General features: G+C 38.9%; 1 protein-coding gene across 1 annotated transcript in view; it reads right to left on the bottom strand.

Moving 5' to 3' along the window:
- Positions 1 to 2,215: 2,215 nt before the first annotated feature.
- Positions 2,216 to 21,121, bottom strand: part of LOC128694845 (aldehyde dehydrogenase, mitochondrial) — a 38,429-nt gene continuing 19,523 nt past the window's right edge. Inside the window, exons 5-7 of the mRNA XM_070094296.1 lie at positions 20,659 to 20,846; positions 2,861 to 3,010; positions 2,216 to 2,413 (exon numbers count right to left, since the gene is read on the bottom strand). Coding sequence (XP_069950397.1) covers positions 2,231 to 2,413; positions 2,861 to 3,010; positions 20,659 to 20,846 — 521 coding nt within the window. The 3' untranslated portion in view covers positions 2,216 to 2,230. The remainder of the gene's footprint in view (positions 2,414 to 2,860; positions 3,011 to 20,658; positions 20,847 to 21,121) is intronic.

Here is a 21,121-nt window from a genome sequence, read left to right as displayed (position 1 = left end):
TTTTTTTTTTTACATTTGAAAATGTGTAAAAAAACATAGATCTACTTTTGGAGCACTACACATGTGAACGTAGATCTGCTTGGACCGTTTACAGGTTAAAGTCCATAACTACTACAGAGGTGGCTGAAGCCCTTTTGTCCATCTTCTCCAGAGTTGGCATCCCTAGAGAAATTTTGTCTGACCGTGGGACAATTCACATTTGAATTAATGCAACATCTCTACCAATCTCTGAGAGTGAAACCTCTCTTCACAACACCATATCATCCCAGCTTTAATGGGAGGATTGAGCGCCAGCATTCAATTCTCAAATCCATTTTAAGGAAACTTTGCTCCCTTAAACCTAAGGAGTGGCATCGTTACCTACCCTGTGCTTTGTTTGCCATGAGGGAAGTTCCCAGTGACAATTTGGGGTTTTCACCTTTTGAACTTCTCAATGATAGACAGGCCAGAGGTCCATTGTCCATCCTTCATGACTTATGGACTAATGAGAAGGTAAATGCTGAGGTTCAGTCTTCTTATCAGTTTCTCCTTGACCTTAGATCCAAACTTAAGACCTCTGACAGTTTTGAAAAACTTAAGCTTATCAATGGACCAGTCATTACACATCAAAGATAGTGGTTATCTTTGTACTTAGCAAATCAAAATTGTAATTACACATTGTAACCTTTACAAAGAAATAAACTTTACACACCCTAACCTGAGCCTCACTAACCTCTCAAAACTCTTTACAGCATTTAGTAACTTACTAACTATTCCATATACTTACAACATCTGCCACATTGCTCCCCTATCCACTATCATATGCCTTTTCTAAATCTATAAATGCAATGAAAACTTCCCTACCTTTAACTAAATACTGTTCACATATATGCTTCAGTAGGTAGTAGGTTGGTAGACATCAACCGCCCAGGGAGGTACTACTGTCCTGCCAAGTGAGTGTAAAACGAAAGCCTGTAATTGTTTTACATGATGGTAGGATTGCTGGTGTCTTTTTTCTGTCTCTTAAACATGCAAGATCTCAGGTACATCTTGCTACTTCTACTTACACTTAGGTCACACTACACATGCATGTACAAGCATATGTAAACACACCCCTCTTCTATTTTCTTTCTAGTTCTTGTTCTTGTTTATTTCCTCTTATCTCCATGGGGAAGTGGAACAGAATTCTTCCTCCGTAAGCCATGCGTGTTGTAAGAGAAGACTAAAATGCTGGGAGCAAGGGCCTAGTAACCCCTTCTCCTGTATAAATTACTAAATTTAAAGAAACTTTTGTTTTTCTTTTTGGGCCACCCTGCCTTGGTGGGATACAGCCGGTTTGTTGGAAAAAAAATAAATGCTTCAATGTAAACACTTTATCTACACATCCCCTACCCACTCTAAAGCCTCCTTGCTCATCTGTAATCCTATTCTCTGTCTAACCTCTAATTCTTTCAATAATAACCCTACTGTACACTTTCCCTGGTATACTCAGTAAACTTATTCCCCTATAATTTTTACAATCTCTTTTGTCCCCCTTCAATTTATATAAAAGAACTATACATACTCTCTGCCAATCCCTAGGTACCTTCCCTCTTTCATACATTTATTGAACAAAAATATCAACCCCTCCAACTCTATATCCCCCCCAGCTTTTAACATTTCTGTCATAATCCCATCAGTTCCAGCTGCTCTACCCCCCCTTTCATTGTACATAATGCCTCGGGCACCTCCCCCCACACTCACATCCTGCTCTTCTTCACTTCTAAAAGATGCTGTACCTCCCTGGCCAGTACATGAAATTACTGCCTCCCTTTTTTCATCAACATTTAAAAGTTCCTCAAAATATTCCCACCATCTACCCAATACACACACACCCCTCTTGGTTTTCTTCTATTTTCTTACTAGTTCTTGTTCTTGTTCTTGTTTATTTCCTCTTATCTCTATGGGGAAGTGGAATAGAATTCTTCCTCTGTAAGCCACGTGTATCATAAGAGGTGACTAAACTGCCAGAAGCAAGAGGCTAGTAACCCCTTCTCCTATATACATTACTGAAGTTAAAGAGAGAGACTTTTGTATTTGTTTTTGGGCCATCCTGCTTCGGTGGGATACGGCCAGCTTGTTGAAAGAAGAAAGATCCTATATCTATATAGTAGTTATTGATGTCAGCTAGGTCTGTACATGTACACTGTACATGCTATGAGAGCATAAGACTATCTTAATTCTTAGAAAATGAGGAAAACCAAAAATACATTTACTCTATATACTCAAGTGTAAAAAAAAAAATAAGAAAAATTACCTGTGGTCCTTGTTCAGTCTTGAAGTCAAATGGATCACCAACACTGCGAATCTTGGCACGCTCAACACTACGCTCAACAAATTCATCATACACAGAATCTTCAACAAAGATCCTTGTTCCAGCACAGCAACACTGACCCTGTAAAACATTTTTATTATTTCCAACATATTTCCTCAATATCTAAATGTCTTAATTTACCTGATGGCCAGTTTCTAGTAGCCTTGCCAAGCACAGGTATAGTGTGCATTTCAAAATGGAACAGTTCTTGCTCGTTTCAATGAGTATGCTGTTTTGAAATGTTTTTCACCTCTACTGGAGAATTACTTCAAGTTAACTGTTCAGCACTATGGCTTTCAGAAAACGTATTCAGTTACAAGACGAAATAAAAAATAAGTCCAAAAAAATCACCTTGGCTTAAATTATTTAGCACGTGCCAAACACATTAAGGAAAAAGGCAGAAAAATTACATTTAAAATTTGGAATTTGTTACACAAGAGGATTCTACAAGGTCACAAGTGAAGGCACTTTTCATTGGAATAAGGAATCAGATACAGATAGTAATCACAATGAATGCTGCTTACGAACCTGATTGAAAAATACTCCAAAATGAGACTGTTCAACAGCATACTCCAAATCAGCATCTTTAAAAATAATATTTGGACTCTTTCCTCCAAGTTCCAATGTAACACGTTTTAAGTTGCTAGCTCCTGCAGCTTGCTGAATCAGGTGTCCAATCTAAAATGTTTTAAACAAATGTAGAAAAATATATAGAATACTGTATATATAAATTTCATATAGTCGGACTCGAGTCCTGGAAATGGGAAGTACAATGCCTGCACTTTAAAGGAGGGGTTTGGGATATTGGCAGTTTGGAGGGATATGTTGTGTATCTTTATACGTATATGCTTCTAAACTGTTGTATTCTGAGCATCTCTGCAAAAACAGTGATAATGTGTGAGTGTGGTGAAAGTGTTGAATGATGATGAAAGCATTTTCTTTTTGGGGATTTTCTTCCTTTTTTGGGTCACCCTTCCTCTGTGGGAGATGGCCGACTTGTTGAGAAAAAGAAAAAAAAAAAAAGCTACCCTTCCTCCTGTATGAATTAATAAATTTAAAAAGAAAAACTTTATTCTCTTTAGGTCGCCCTGCCTCAGTCGGATACGGCCAGTTCGTTGAAAAAAAAAAAAATGTTCTACTGTACAATAATTAAATTTCATAAATATCACTAATCAGCTGATTTTGTATAGTATGTATTTTATGTAAGATTCATAAAAGTTGTGAAGCACTGAAACCCAATAGTCATTCAATACCTCTGAAATTTAAAACCAAAAGTTCCATAAAAAAATAACCAACATACAGGAGGGCCCTGATTGAAAACATTTCATCAATGTAGCAGTTTTTAACCCTTTCAGGGTCCGTCCCGTAGATCAACGGCTTTACGTTGTGTCCAAACTGTAGATCTATGCCAAAATTCTAGCGCCGTCAAATTTAGCGCAAAAACGCTCATAGGCCTACATGTGAGAGAACGGGTCTGCGTGGTGGGTGTGCACCATAAACAAAAAATCTAGGCGCCCGCATAGCATTGTGGGAACGTCGGCTCAGTTACCCTTGTTCACCATGCCTCGTCGCAAGTCAGCTCTCACTCCCCGGAAAATTGGGACTCTCCTCTTCCTATCTGATAGTTCCGACACTGACGGAAGTGGAAATGAAGACGAATTCTACGGCTTTGATCAGTTAGTGACCGAAAAGAATGACCAGGATATCGATAATAGTGCAGAAAACCCTGACGATCCTCAACCTTCTACCTCTGGTGTGGGCACTCGTGACTCACGGTCGGTTGTTCCTCATCGCAAGAGAAAACTAATATTTTCGCGTGGCCAGGCCTCTGACTTCAGTAATGATGATGATAGTGATGTGGACTGTGATTTTATTGCACTCGACGATCATTCGAGTAGCGATAGTGAGGAATCATATTCACCAGTGAAGCGTCGGTATGTTTGCCGCCGCATGCGCTCGAGTAGTGTACCCTATGCTGTGCCCAGGGGACGGAGTACATCCCGGAGTACATCCCGTGGCCCAACACCAGTTTTAGGTAGTGATAGTGAGGATGATGTGGCTACATTTGGCATGGATAGACCACAGGCATCAGTGGATGGTGTTAGTGGTGATGGTAGTGGCACCGCCATGCGTGACTCACCAGGCCACGCTAGGACCCACGCTGCTGACTCGTCAGTTCAAGGACAAAGCGGAGCGCCAGCCACCAGCCCACCACAACCACCCGCACAACCAGCCTATGATGTCCAGTATCCACCAGCAAACCGTATGTGGGATTGGCAGCAAAATCCCAATTTTGTTCCCAAGCCTCACCACTTTGATGACTCTCAAAGTGGAATTCTACCTACTTGTCCCCTTGGAACCACGGCCAATGAACTGGAATTCTTTGAATTATTCTTTGACCAGCCAGTGATGGAAATTATTGTCAGGGAAAGTAATAAGTATTTTGAGTACACCATGGCAAATACGGTCATAGCACCACAGTCAAGACTACACAGGTGGAAAAAGAAGACTGTTGCAGAAATGTATTTGCTTTTTGCAACAATAATGCTTATGCCTCAAGTCTATAAGCATAATATAAAAGCATACTGGTCCACAGATCTGCTAATTTCTACCCCGGTCTTCAGTGAAATCATACCAGTGAACAGGTTTATCTTACTCTTACGTATGTTGCACTTCTCTGACAAAACCAGGCCTGACAGAAGTGACAGGTTATACAAGATTAGAAATGTTTTCATGTATCTCAAACAAAAGTTCAGCATATACTTTTATCCATTCAAGAATCTTGTAATTGATGAGTCTTTGATTTTGTTCAAAGGTAGACTGTCATTCAAGCAGTATATACCGAGCAAGAGGAAACGCTTTGGTATAAAACTGTTTGTACTCTGTGATTGTGACAGTGGCCTGGTGTTGGATATTGTTGTATACACGGGTAGTAAAACATTGAAAGATACCAAGATATTATTGGGAATCTCAGGTGACGTAGTGAGAAACATGATGGCACCTTATCTTGGTAAGGGGCATACATTATATACCGATAACTGGTACACAAGCCCATTACTCAGTGATTTCATGCGAGTGAACAAGACAGATGTGTGTGGCACAGTGCGTTCTAATCGTAAACACATGCCCAGGCTCAACGCAGGTGCTCGTGGTGATGACGTGCAGGTGTTTACTGCCAATGACATCATGGCATTACGGTGGCATGACAAACGAGATGTCACATTGTTGACAACCATTCACCGTAATGAAATGCAAGACAGTGGCAAAGTTGATTGAGTGACTAATGAACGTATTCGAAAACCAGTGACAGTGATTGATTATACACAAAACATGCGCTTGGTTGACAAATGTGACATGCAGATTGGTTTTGTTGACTGTGTTCGTAAGAGTTACAAGTGGTACATGAAACTTTTCTTCCATCTCATGGACATTTCAATGCTCAATGCATATAATATGTACCAAATAAAGACTGGCAACAGACCACCGTATGGTGAATTTTGTTTGTCTGTTGTCAGACAACACCTGCTATACAACACGGTCCTCGAATTCCTCAGGATATACCCAAGCGTTTGAGGAGGGAAGGTGATCATTTCATAATACAACTTCCTTCAACTCAGAAGAAATTTGCTCAGAAGAGATGCATCGTCTGTGCACAAACAAAAAGATGGCAACAAAGATGCAAAGACACTCGGTTTATGTGTGAGGAATGTAAGGTGCCTCTGTGCATGGTGCCTTGTTTCAAGGAGTTCCACAAGCTCCAGCAGTTCTAAAACCATGTCCAGTGATTGTAAATATGTAAATATATGATAGAACATTAGTATTATACAAAATTTGTGCATGTTTATTGTAATAAAAAACATTGGTAAACAATAATATGATAATAACTTTAGTGCGGTTATTGTGTTCAATACAGTGAGTTTATATATATACATTATATACAGTATTGGTCTCTCAGGCCCCAAATGTTAGTAGGAATAGAAAAAAATTGGAAAAGAAAAGAAAAAACAACAAAAACAGCAAAATAATGTAATGCGCGTATGTGGAATTCGTTGATGTTGCCGCCACCACATCATTTTCGACAAACTTCTTGGCACTGTATCTCGGTAAGTACTGATCAGAATTTTTTTTTTTGTCTTATTACCTTCACAAAAATATGCTCTTTAATTCTGTAAGAAAAAATAATTTTTTTTTTCAAATTATTATTATTAAAATCAAAAATAAGCGCTAAGCCCCAAGGGCTATACAGCATTTTTTTTTTTTTTCAAAATTTCTTGGACACTGGAGCACCACTTCAGATTTTGGCCTTGGACCCTGAAGGGGTTAATTATACCTATTCTTTATTTATTTAAAACTTTCTACAATATATCCACATCTCACTAAGCTAACGATGAAAATATTTTAAGATAAGTAAAGTATGTACTGTATGTGCATTTTTTATGGCTAGTTCTAGTGCTCACCTAATATATAATAGTGTAAACATGTTTTCAGGCTGTTTTATGTTTTTGAAAGTGAAATACACTTTACAGCAGTAGCTTGGAATCTTACCTGCTGTATAAGCAGGGCCTGCCTGTATTTAAGTAAGTCAGCCTTTGACAAAATTATTAAAATACATTAAAATTATATATACTACCCATACTACTACTCATGGCCAATGTAATTCCTATTTTTAAAGCATGGGACAAGTCATTACTGTCAAATTACTGCCCAATAAGCCTAACCTCAATTGTAGGTCAATTATTAGTCAATTATAGCTGATAATATAAGAAATCATCTTGATAAGCATAATTTGATTAATGATACTCAGCATGGATTCACAAGGGGCCATTCCTGCCTAACTAACTTACTAACTTTCTTCAGTAAAGCTTTTGAGGCCGTTGATCACGATAAAGAATTCGATATTGTACATTTGGATTTTAGTAAGGGTTTTTGATAGAGTACCACGTCAGACACTCAAAGAAAGTGGCAGCTCACGGCACTGAGGGAAAAGTGCTGTCATGGCTCAAGTCATGGCTCGCCAACAGGAAGCAGAGAATGTGCGTAAATGGGGTTAAGTCTGAATGGGGAACTGTAACAAGTGGTGTTCCACACGGATTAGTTTTAGGCCCGTTGTTTATAATATATATCAATGCCCTTGACAAGGGAATTACTAGTGATATGAGCAAATTCGCTGATGACACGAAGACAAGATTGATGAACTGACCACATCAACTCAAGGCTGAGGGACTGATTACTTCATTCTCCTCCTGTTCAAGTTTATCCTTTGTATGGACTGATGAAGCCACTGTGTGGCGAAAGGTTTCCTCAATAAAGATACCCAAGTGTTGCTCATGCGTCTAATTCAACAACAGGTAGGATAATCGATTCAAACATAGATGTCACAGAACTTTAGGAGGATTTAGACAAACTCAATTAGTGGTCAGAAAGGTGGCAGATGCAGTTCAATGTAGATAAGTGCAGAGTTCTAAAGCTTGGGAATTTTCATCTTCATAATGTATGTGTAGAATACAGAATGCAAAAGGACTTGGGTGTTATGGTAAGCAGCAACCTTAAACCAAGACAGCAATGTCTAAGCATGCATAATAAGGCAAACAGATTACATGTATTGGGATTTATATCAAGAAGTGCAAGCAACAAAAGTCCAGCAGTTATACTAACGCTTTACACAACATTAGTAAGGCCTCACCTATATTACGCAGCTCAGTTCTGGTCTCCATATTATAGAATGGATATCCAATAAATTCTTTAGAAAACATTAAGCGAAGAATGACAAAATTAATTCATAGCATTAGAAATCTTCTGTATGAAAAAAGATTGAAGACCCTTAACTCTTAAACGGTCCAAACGTATATATACGTTCACCCGCACAGCGCCCCGAATATTTTGGGAAAAAAGTTTTTTTTTTTTATAGGAAAAAAACAGCATGTGGTACCCAGGCATCCCCAATTTTTTTCATAAGGTGCACACTGAGTGCGCACACCCATTCTCTTATGTCTAGGCGACTCAGGCTTATCGTGCCAATGTTGAATGAATGACGAATGAAACGTATATGTAAGTTTGGGGCGCTATGCGAGAGAATGTATATATACGTTTGGACCTTTTAAAGGTTAAATTACATTCACTTTTAAGTCTAAGAATGAGGGGAGACGTGATCAAAGTGTGTAAGTGGAAGATGGGTAATAACAAATGGGATATAAATAAGGTCTTGAGGATATCTCTCCAGGAGAGAACCCACACTAATGAATTCAAATTAGATAAATTAAGATTTAGAAAGGATATAGGAAAGTATTGGCGTGGAAATAGGTGATGAGCGGAACAGTCTGCTTAGTAGGGTTATTGAATCTAGGACCTTGGGTAGTTTCAAATTTAGGGTTGATAAATACATGGAGGGGGGTTGGATTTGAGGACGACTTGCACATGAGTTAGAGGATTTATCAGAGATTGTTAGGGTAGAACTAAAGTGGGTTGGGCAAATATTCTGTTAGTGGGTTGTATTTGTGAAGGACCTGCCCAGTATGACCAATAGGCCTACTGCAGTGTTCCTCTATTCTTATGCATGTCTTCACAGACACCAAGGAATTAAAGCTATATTTATAAGAACATAAGAACTTAAGAATGGAGGAACACTACAGAAGGCCAACTGGCCCATACAAGGCAGGTCCTTATCAAAATGACCTCTACTCAAAGCTTCCCAAGAATTTACTCCCATACCCAATGACAAATCAAACCCAGCCCCTCCCACTCATATTTGTCCAATCTCTCTTTAAAGCTGCCCAAAGTCTTAACCTCGATCACCCTACTGGGAAGATTGTTCCATACAGCCACAACTGTTACAAAACCAGTAGTACTTAAGAACATAAGAAAGGAGGAACACTGCAGCAGGCCTGTTGGCCTATACTGGGCAGGTCCTTTACAATCTATCCAACTAACAAAACATTTACCCAACCCAATTTTCAATGCTACCCAAGAAATAAGCTCTGATAACTATGCACTCGTATGCAAGTCCCACTCAAATCCAACCCCTCTCACTCGTGTATTTATCCAACCTAAATTTAAAACTGCCCAAGGTTTTAGCCTCAATAACCCAACTAGGTGAACATCAAAATGGTATACAATACCGACAGGTTGGTAGGTAAGACACATAGGCAACAGTTAGGCAACTTTATTCTGAAACGTTTCGCCTACACAGTAGGCTTCTTCAGTCGAATACAGAAAGTAGGCAGGAACAGTAGAGATGTGAAGATGATGTAATCAGTCCATCACCCACTGACCTCTCAGTGGCTACATTCTCACTACTACTACTACTCTGCACCTCTCCTTCCGACAGTATTTAAGTCTTTGCACTGTCGCTTGATCTTCAGATAGTTCCTGACTATGGAACTGAACTTCTCCAGGCTGAGGGACTGACAACCTCAAATTCTACGACTTCAAGGGTGATGGACTGATTACATCGTCTTCACATCTCTACTGTTCCTGCCTACTTCCTGTATTCGACTGAAGAAGCCTACTGTGTAGGCGAAATGTTTCGGAATAAAGTTGCCTACTGTTGCCTATGTGTCTTACCTACCAACCCAACTAGGTAGACTGTTCCACTCATCAACTACCCTATTTCCAAACCAATACTTTCTTATGTCCTTTCTAAATCTAAACTTGTCTAATTTAAGTCCATTACTGAGGGTTCTCTCTTGGAGAGATATCCTCAAGACCTTATTAATGTCCCCTTTATTAATACCCATCTTCCACTTATACACTTCGATCATGTCTCCCCTCATTCTTTGTCTAACAAGTGAATGTAATTTGAGGGTTTTCAATCTTTCTTCATAAGGAAGATTTCTAATGCTATGTATTAATTTAGTCATTCTACGCTGAATGTTTTCTAATGAATTTATGTCCATTCTGTAATATGGAGACTAGAACTGAGCTGCATAACCTAGGCGAGGCCTTACTAATGTATAAAGCTGTAATATAACCGCCGAACTTCTGCTGCTTACACTTCTTGATATAAATCCCAGTAATCTGTGCCTTATTACGTACGCTTAGGCATTGCCATCTTGGTTTAAGATTGCTGCTCATCATAACCCCAAAGTCCTTTTCGCAATCTGTATGGCTAAGTTCTACATTATTTAGCTTATAAGTCCTAGGGTTGTGGACACTCCCGAGCTTCAGAACCTTACATTTATCTACAGTGAACTGCATCTGTCACTTTTCTGACCAGGTATTGAGTTCGTCTAAATCATCCTGAAGTTCCCTGATATCTACGTTTGAATCAATTATCCTACCTATCTTTGTGTCATCAGCAAATTTGCTCATTTCATTAGTAATTCCCTCATCTAGGTCATTGATATATATTACAAAAAATGGGCCTAAGACAGATCCCTGTGGAACGCCACTTGTTACAGATCCCCACTTGGATTTAACCCCATTTATGGACACACTCCTTCCTGTCTGTGAGCCATGACTCGATCCATGACAGCACTTTTCCCTCAATGCCATGAGCTGCCACTTTTAAAGAAAGTCTTTGGTGCAGAACTCTATCAAAAGCCTTACTAAAATCTAAGTAAATAATATAAAATTCTTTATCGAGATCAACAGCCTCAAAAGCTTTACTGAAGAAAGTTAATAAATTGGTTAGACAAGAATGGCCTCTTGTGAATCTATGTTGAGTATCATTAATCAGATTGTGCTTATCCAGATGGCTTCTTATAGTCTCAGCTATAATTGACTAGCAATTTGCCTACAATTGAGGTCAGGCTTATTGGGCGGTAATTTGACAGTAACGACTTAACCCAATTTAAAAATAGGACTTACATTAGCCATCTTCCACATATCAGACATTACACCTGTTTAAAGAAATAAATTAAAAATACTACTAGTTAATGGTTCACAGAGTTCCATTTTGCATTCCTTAAGAACCCTTGAAAAAACCTCATCAGGTCCTGACAACTTATTCTGCTTCAGTCGGTCTATTTGTTTCATAACCATTTCACTAGTGACTTATATAATTTATCCCCTTCAGGCCCACTATAAAAATTAATTACTGGGATATTGTTAGTGTCTTCCTGTGTAAAAAACGAGAGAAAATAATTACATATTTAAAATCAAGCACATTTCATTCTCTTTGTCAGTAAGATGCCCATAATTATTTTTAAGGCGACCTACCTTATCTCTAACTTTTGCTCTATACACCTGGAAAAAACTTTTTGGGTTAGTTTTCGAATCCCTGGCAACTTTAATTTCATAGTCTCGTTTAGCTTTTCTTATCTCCTTTTTAACGTCCCTCTTAACCCTTTGACTTTCAGCCGTATATATACGTCTTGCTAACCGTCGTGTTTGACGTATATACACCTACCATCCGACTTACAGCCGAGTTCAGTTCCGAGAAACCGGTCGTAAGTTGAAATGGTCGCAAGTCGAACTTTACTACTGAATATCAACAAAACATTTTTGTAATGACTATTTTATTGTTTTATTTTGGTATTTCATGTTTTACTTTACTTTTTGTTGTTAGTATTGTATTTTACACTAAGGTTTAGGATAAACACTGTGTACAACACAAATAGTTGTTTATTTCCCAGAAATTTGGCATAAAAAACACAGTCGTAAATCGAGTGGTCGTAAGTCGAGCAGGTCGTAAGTCGGATGGTAGGTGTATACTCAAATTCTAGCAGCTTCAAATCAAGCAGGAGAAAGCTGGTAGGCCCACATGTGAGAGAATGGGTGTGTGTGGTCAGTGTGCACCATATAAAAAAAATCCTGCAGCACGCAGTGCATAAAGAGAAAAAAAAAACTCCGCCCATTTTTTTTTTTTAATTAAAATGCCGACTTTGTGGTTATTTTTGTATAGTATTTATGGTTGTATTCTCGTTTTCTTGGTCTCGTTTGATAGAATGGAAAACATATTATAGAAATTGGGATGATTTTGATTGGTTTTACTATAAAAAGAACCTGGAAATGGAACTCAAAGTACGGGAAATGTTTGATTTTTGCCAATGTTCAAAAGTAAACAAATTCAAATTCAATTCAAAGTTTATTCTCTATAAGGATTACAATGCCGAGTTTACAGAATTTGGTTATTGTGTAGTTTACATGTAGTAAAATACTAATTACAGAGGGGGCCACTAGAACACCTAGCATGGCTAGGCATTTCGGGCAGACTTAGATTAATTCTTAATTTTAAAATATTACAAATTATGAGGCAAGTTGGTATTATGGCTAAGTGACTAAATACTAGTTTGTGAGTTTAGCAATGTGAATGATTTTGTTTTGGCACAACACATCGTTTCAGTATTGGGGTATCAGAGGCCAACTTATGACTAGTTAGGATTCATTATTTTAAGATTGAGATTGATATTTCTGTTTATGGTCAAATGGGTGAGCGAGTGTAAGTGTGAACCACCAGGTGGTATTCATGTATGTAATTAGTTGACAGGGTGTATCAGGGAGATAAGATGTTTTCTAATGGTAGTTTTGAAGGTGATGAATGTGTCTGCAGTTCTAGAGTTTTCAGGTAGGGTGTTCCAGATTTTAGGGCCTTTGACATACATTGAATTTTTGTAAATGTTTAGTCAGACACGGAGGAATGTCTAGAGATGTTTGTGTCTGGTGTTATGCCTGTGGGTTCTGTCACAACTATCAAGAAAGCGTTTTAGGTCAAGTTTAATATTGGAATTTAAGGTCCTGTAGATGTAGATTGCACAGTAGTAAGTGTGGATGTACTGAACAGGGAGTAAGTTTAGATCTATGAAGAGTGGGGAGGGGGGGGTTGCCAGAGATGGGATTTAGTGATTATTCTTACTGCAAATGATGTCATTGTCCAATAAATGTCCAATTAGCCATTCTGATATGCAGTCATGAATGGGTTGACATTATTTATACAATTACAATATTGCAGTAGTCTGCATAACAGTAAATCTTCTATTTTTTGTTTGAATAAAAATTCAAAATATAAAGCAAGAATATCAGAGGGGCCTGAAGATGTGACTGATAAACAAAGAAAAATGTTATTTTAGAGCCAGGAATGTCTGCATTGTTCATTCTGGACCCTATTTTGAAATTGGTATATTTTTTAATTTGCATGAAATTGGCCAAATTGCAAAGTTCTGACCACGTTATTGGGTAATTGAAATCGGTAAATAGGCAGTTTCTTGTACTCAATTGATAGAACAAATGGAGTTCTAAAGAAATAGCTATGAGTTTGGTCAACTGGAACCATGGAATTAGCCGAAAATAGGGCTCAAAATGGGTGAAATCGCTGATTTGTAAATATTGCCGAGGTCGCTAACTTCATGAGAGCATAATTCCGTAAGTTTTCGACCAAATTTTGTGCTTTTGGTGTCTTTACCATCGGGAAAAGATTCTCTATCATTTCATAAGATTTTTTTTTTTTTTTTCAAAAATTTTTCGACACCAGGACACTTCTCAGGATTGGGGGTTTCGACAGTCAAAGGGCTAATGTCAATATACTGATTCATAAGATGACTCGCCACTTTTGATATGCCTATAAATTCCTTTCTTATGCCCTAAAAGATATTTGAGCCTATTATTCATCCATTTTGGATCATTTCTGTTTTATCTAATTACTTTATACGGGATAAATGTTCTTTGGGCAGCATGTATAGTGTTCAGAAAACTGTAATATTGATAGCTCTCTTTATTACCCCAGTCAACAGATAAGTGTTCTCTAAGCCCATCGTAATCTGCTAAGTGAAAATCTGGGACTGTTACTGAGTTATCCCTACTATCATACTTCCATTCCATACTAAATGTAATTAATTTGTGGTCGCTAGCACCAAGTTCCTCTGCAATTCTAAATTATTAACAAGGGATTCCTTGTTTGCCAGAACTAAGTCAAGCAGGTTATTTCCCCTTGTAGGTTCTGTCACAAACTGCTTCAAAAATCAATCCTGAACTACTTCTAAAAAGTCGTTAGAATCTAAATTCCCAGTTAGGAAATTCCAATCAATATTACTAAAGTTAAAGTCCCCTAGAATTACAATGTTATCGTGCCTTGTGGCTTTAATATCCTCCCAGAGTAGTCTTCCTCAGTCTCTATCCAAGTTTGGTGGATGGTACATCACGCCTAATTTTTCATGCCCCTCAGTAAATTCTACCCAAACAGACTCGGTATGTGTCTGCAACAATTTAAACGATCACGGACAGAGTGCCACCCCACCCCCCTTCCCAATACTTCTGTCTACTTTGAACAATTTAACCCTTTCAGGGTTTCGGCCGTACTAGTACGGCTTACGCCCCAGGGTTTTTGACGTACTAGCATGCCTAAATTCTAACGCCCTCAAATCTAGTGAGAGAAAGCTGGTAGGCCTAAATATGAAAGAATGGGTCTATGTGGTCAGTGTGTGCAGTATAAAAAAATCCTGCAGCACACAGTGTGTAATGAGAAAAAAAAAAAACTGACAGTGTTTTTGGATTAAAACAGCGACTTTGCACTGTATTTTCGTATGGTATTTATTGTTGTATTCTAGTTTTCCTGGTCTCATTTTATAGAATGGAAGACATATTACAGAAATTGAGATGATTTTGACTGGTTTTACAAAGAAAACTACCTTGAAATTGCACTTAAAGTAGCAGAAATGTTTGATTTTTACCAAAGTTCAAAAGTAAACAAATCATGCTATGCGTCCAATACACGTCAACTGGCAAGTCTAATATTCTTTCACAAGTGCACTGATAATATTTATACCATTTCTACACCAATGCAGTAGTCTGCATAACAGTAAATCTTCCATATTTTTTGTGAGAATAGAAATTCAAAAGAATGCAAAAGAATGTAAGAGGGGCATGGGGACATGACTAATGAACAGAGGAAATGTTATTTTAGTGCCAGGAATGTCTTTCTTGTTCATTCTGAACCCTATTCGGAAATTGGCATCTTTTGAAATTTATGTGAAATTGGCAAAATTGCTAAATTCTGACCACTGTATTGGATAGTTGAAATCAGTAAATGGGTGGTTTCTTGTACTCATTCCATAGAAAAAATGGAGTTCTAGCAAAATAGTTTTGATTTTTGTCGACAAGTACACTGGAATTGGCTGAAAATAGGGCTCAAAGTGGGCAAAATCGCCGATGCGTAAACATTGTCGAGACCGCTAACTTCGCGAGAGCATAGTTCCCTAAGTTTTCCATGAAATATACTTTTGGTGTCATTATGATCGGGAAAAGATTCTCTATCTTTTCATAAGAAAAAATAATTTTTTTTTTTTTTTTTTTAAATTTGGCCGACCCTGAGAACAAGTCTCTGAGAGGGCCTGTCGACCCTGAAAGGGTTAAAACCCTGTATGTCCTTTCTAAATCTACCTATGTCCTTTCTAAATCTAAATTTATCCAACTTAAATCCATCATTTCTGGTTCTCACCTGGTTCGACACCCTCAGTACTTTATTATTATCTCCTTTGTTTACGCCTGTCATCCACTTATACACTTAACGCTATCTCCCCTCATTCTACGTCTCTCCAGAGTGGGGAGATTTAAGGCTTTAAGTCTATTTTCATACAGGAGATTCCTTACACAGTAAATCATTTTAGTCATTCTTCTCTGTATGTTCTCCAATGAGTCTATATCCATCCTGTAGCAAGACCAAAACTGAGCGGCATAATCTAAATGAGGCCTCACTAGTGATGTATAGAGCTGCAAAATAACTTTTGGACTTCTGTTACTTATACTTCTAGAGATAAATCCTAGTAATCTGTTAGCCTTGTTGCTCACACTAAGGCACTGCTGTCTTGGCTTTAGATTTCTGCTTACCATGACTCCCAAGTCTTTTTCACATTCTGTATGATCAAGCTCTACTTCACCTAGTTTATAGCTTCGAGGGTTATTTTCATTACCAAGGACTAGTACCTTACACTTATCCACATTGAACTTCATCTGCCATTTTTCAGACAAAGACTAACCCTTTCAGGGTCGACAGGCCCTGTCAGAGACTTGTTCTCAGGGTCGGCCAAATTTAAAAAAAAAAAAAAAAAAAAAAAATCTTATGAAAAATAGTTTATTTTACTGAACATTATAGGCTAAACAAAAATTTTTTATCAATACTTACAGAGATATGGAGGTGTGAAGTTGATGAAAAAGGGGCACCATGTGGCTACATCGCCGACTTCCGTCACCCGGTATTCTTTTATTTACTTTCTTATGTACTAATTTCTATTATTTTTTAATTTTTCTTTTTCCAAGTAACTTTTATGGCCTGTGAGACCAGTATGATCAGTATTTTGTAAGTTATTTCTTTTTCAATACTACACAATAAGGGCATAAACACTGTTGTCATTGTTTTGTTTACAAAAAATATTTGCCCAAACAAACAATATGAAATGTTGTTTATTACTATTTTTCTATATTTTATATACACATATACAGTCACAGGGAATGTTTCTAGTTCTGCAGCCTGTGGAAGTCTTTGAAACATGGTGTCATGCACAGTGGTGTTTTACATTCTTCACACATAAAACGAGCGTCTCTGCGTTGTCGTGGGCGTTTTCTTGTATGTGCACAGACGTAACACCTCTTTTGAGCCTTCTTGAAAGCAGTAGCAGGCAGTTTTACCAGGAAGTGATCACCATGCTTCAAACGAGAAGGAAGTTGTTGAAAATTTGGTGGGCGGTCTATTGCAGGTGCTGTTCCTTGGTACTTGAATACTATTTGTCTGATGACAAACAGAATTCGCCGTATGGTGGTTTGTTTCTGGTCCTCGTCTTATACATATTATAAGCATTCAGCATGGAAATGTCCAGAATATGGAAAAAGAGTTTTATGTACCGCTTATAACTCTTGCGAACACAATCTGCGAACACAATCTGCGAACACAATCTGCGAACACAATCTGCGAACACAATCTGCGAACACAATCTGCGAACACAATCTGCGAACACAATCTGCGAACACAATCTGCGAACACAATCTGCGAACACAATCTGCGAACACAATCTGCGAACACAATCTGCGAACACAATCTGCGAACACAATCTGCGAACACAATCTGCGAACACAATCTGCGAACACAATCAGCAAACCCAATCTGAATGTCATATTTGTCCACTGAACGCATATTGAGGGTGTAATCCATCACAGCTGCAGGTTTTAGAATGGGTTCATTGCTTTCTCTATGCTGCCTGCCAGTGTCTGCCATTTCATTAGGGTGAACTGATGACGACAGTGTGACATCTCGTTTGTCATGCCACCGAAATGCCATGATGTCATTGGCAGCAAATGCCTGCACCTCACCTCTACGAGTGCCAGTGTCAAACCTGGGCATATGTTTCCGATTTGCACGCACTGTGCCACACACATCTGTCATGTTCACTCGCAAAAAATCACCGAGTGTGAGGCTTGTGTACCAGTTATCTGTATATAATATATGCCCCTTACCAAGATATGGTTCCATCATTGTTCTAACCACATCACCAGAGATGCCCAATAACTTCCTGGTATTTTGCAATGTATAACTTCCAGTGTACACAATATCCAATACCAGACCACTGTAACAATCACAAAGCACAAACAACTTTATACCAAAGAGTTTCCTCTTGCTTGGTATGTACTGCTTGAGAGTCTTCCTTTGAACAGAATCAAAGACTCATCAATTACAAGCTTCCTGAAGGGATAAAAATACATACTGAATTTCTCTTTCAGATACACAAGCACATGCCTAATCTTATATAACCTGTCGCTCCTGTCAGGTCTGGTTTTGTCTGAGAAGTGAAGCATACGTAACATTAGCACAAATTGATTCACTGGCATTATATCACTGAAACCTGGGGTTGCAGTCAGGCGGTCTGTTGACCAGTATTTCACACTGCTTATACACATGTGGCATAAGCATTATTGTGGCAAAGAAAAAAATACATCTCAGCCACAGTTGTCTCCTTCCACTGGTGAAGATGTGATTTTGGTGAAAGTATCGTGTTTGCCATGGTGTACTCGTAGTATGTGTTGCTCTCCATGACAATACTTTCCATCAGGGGTTCGTCAAAGAATAACTCGAAACATTCCAGTTCACTGGCATTGTTCCCGAGTGTACAGGATGGCCGTATTCCACTTTGGCTGTCATCAAACTGGTGGGGATTTGGAACAAAACTGACAGCTTCCTGCCAATCCCAGGTGCGGTCTGCTGGTGAGTACTGGACAATGACAGGTGGTTGTGGTTGTGGAGGTTGTGGAGGCTGGTGTGGTGGGTGGGTGGGGGATGGTGGCCTTTGTTGTAGTTCAGCTGAGGCAGCGGCGTGGGTGGCAGCGTGGGTGGCAGCATGGCCCACTGCTGGTGCCTCACGGCCGGCACCACCACTACCACCACAATGCACATTTTCCATCCCAATTGCAACACTATCATCATTTTCACTGTTCCTGTTGTACAGCCATGGGATGTACTCCGAGATGTACTCCTTCCCCTTGGAATAGCATATGGCACACTACCAGAGCGCATATATCGTCGTATATACTGACGCTTCACTTGGGAATATTGCACTTCACTATCACTACTGGAACTAGTTTCAAGAGCTTGTAGTTCATATTCACTATCATCACAAATGCTCACATCTGAGTCTGGGATTTAAGAAAATAGGAGTTTCCTCTTTGATTCTGGTACAACTGAATGTGAACAAGACGGCCCAGCACCAGAGGTGGAAGGCTGAGGGTCGTTTGGGTTTTCCTCACTATTACCGATATTATGGTCATTAGTTCCGGTTAAAACCTCACCAAAACCTTGAAACTCATCTTCACTGGCACTTCCATCTGTATTAGAACTGTCACTGGGGAACAAAAGTGTCCCAATTCGCCGAGGAGTGAGGAACTTCTTACCGCGAGGCATGGTGGGTATTCTTTACAAAGATGGTGTTCCCACAATGCACCACTGGGTCCCAGATTTTTTTCCTACTGCGCACACCCACCACACAGACCCATTCTCTCACATCTAGGCCTACCAGCCTTTTCCCGCGAGATTTGACGGCGCTAGAATTTATGCGTACTAGTACGTCAAAAACCCCTGCACGTAAGCCGTACTAGTACGGCCGAAACCCTGAAAGGGCTAATTAGTCCAAATCCTCCTGGAGTTCACCGCTATCCTCCTCAATGTATTTTATGACCTATCTTTGTATCATCAGCAAATTTACTCATGTCACTCGTAATCCTTTCATCATGGTCATTAATGTAAATTATGAACAAGAGAGGGCCTAAAACTGATCCTTGTGGAGTGCCACTAGTGACTAATCCCCATTCAGATTTGACCCCATTAATAGAAACTCTTGCTTTCTATTGGTAAGCCATGCCTCTATCCATGCTAGAACTTTACCTCCTATACCATGAGCTGCCACTTTTCTTAGAGTCTCTTGTGAGGTACTTTATCAAAGGCTTTACTAAAATCCAAATAAACAATATCATAGTCTTTATCACTGTCTACTGCCTCAAATATTCTATTGAAGAACGTGAGTAAATTTGTCAGGCAGGAACGACCTCTCGCAAACCCATACCGAGATTCACTAATCAAATTATGCTCAAGGTGACTTCTAATAATGTCAGCTATAACTGATTCTAATAACTTGCACACTATAGATGTCAGGCTTACTGGATGGTAATTTGAAGTAGTGGACTTATCCACTTATCTTACACTTCACGCATTACTATTAAAAATGCTCTGCAGTCAAAAGGTTTTAATCTTCATAAACTAAAAATTTACCATACCCCCGGCCGGGATTGAACCCGAGGTCATAGTCTCAAAACTCCAGCCCGTCGCGTTAGCCACTAGACCAGCTAGCCACAACTAGGTAGAAATATACCTAGTTGGATGAATCTTATTGTGGCTAGCTGGTCTAGTGGCTAACGCGATGGGCTGGAGTTTTGAGACTATGACCGCGGGTTCAATCCCAGCCGGGGGTATGGTTTGTTTGCAATCGTGTCATTACGATTTCTTAAGTCACTAAAAATTTAATGCAACAAACATCTCTCACAGCCCATTCCTTAATATACTGTGCATCTGGCAAAATATTAACCATACCATACATCTGATATTTAATATCTGGTGAAAATTAGTCTAGCTCAGCAGAAAAGCAATGCATGTTTTTTCTTGAGAGGGAATGAATGTATTGTATATTAGAACCTATTATTCATGTTTACAGAGCAGTTATGTGTACAACTGATTTATAGTAAAAAAAATCTTGACTCAGATTTTTATTTTTTTCTACACCAAATTCTTACATATACCACTTTAGTCTGTCGTAGTGACTACCTACTAAATGCAAAATTCGTCTTTCTCAACATGCATAAAAAAAAAAAAAAATTACCCCGGTGGCTGTAATATGATAAGGAGTGTATATTGTACTAACCTCTGTTGACCCTGTGAATGCAACCTTGTCAACATCCATGTGTGAAGCAATGGCTGCCCCAGCACTGGGACCATATCCAGGAATAACATTTACCACACCCGCTGGGAATCCAGCCTCTGCTACCAGTTTGGCCACATACAAGCCAGTCAGGGGAGTCTGTTCGGCTAATTTCATGACAATGGTGTTGCCTAGGAATAATAACTTGTATTATCCATCCCGGGGAAAAGGAATATCATTAAAATATAACGGCAGATTATTACCTGCTTCAAGAACTAGTCTTTACACAACTTGTAATACATTACAGCATATAATAAAGGCTAGATATTTTATCTGTAAGCCATGAGTATTGCAAGAGGTGACCAAAATGCCAAGGAGCAAGGGGCTAGTAACCCCTTCTCCTGTATATACATGTATTACTAAATGTAAAAGGAGAAACTTTCGTTTTTCCTTTTGGGCCACTCTG

The sequence above is a fragment of the Cherax quadricarinatus genome, chromosome 45 (genome assembly GCF_038502225.1).
Source record: "Cherax quadricarinatus isolate ZL_2023a chromosome 45, ASM3850222v1, whole genome shotgun sequence".
Lineage (NCBI taxonomy): Eukaryota > Metazoa > Arthropoda > Malacostraca > Decapoda > Parastacidae > Cherax > Cherax quadricarinatus.
Note: the sequence above shows the minus strand (reverse complement) of the source record. Positions and strands in the feature narration are given on the sequence as shown.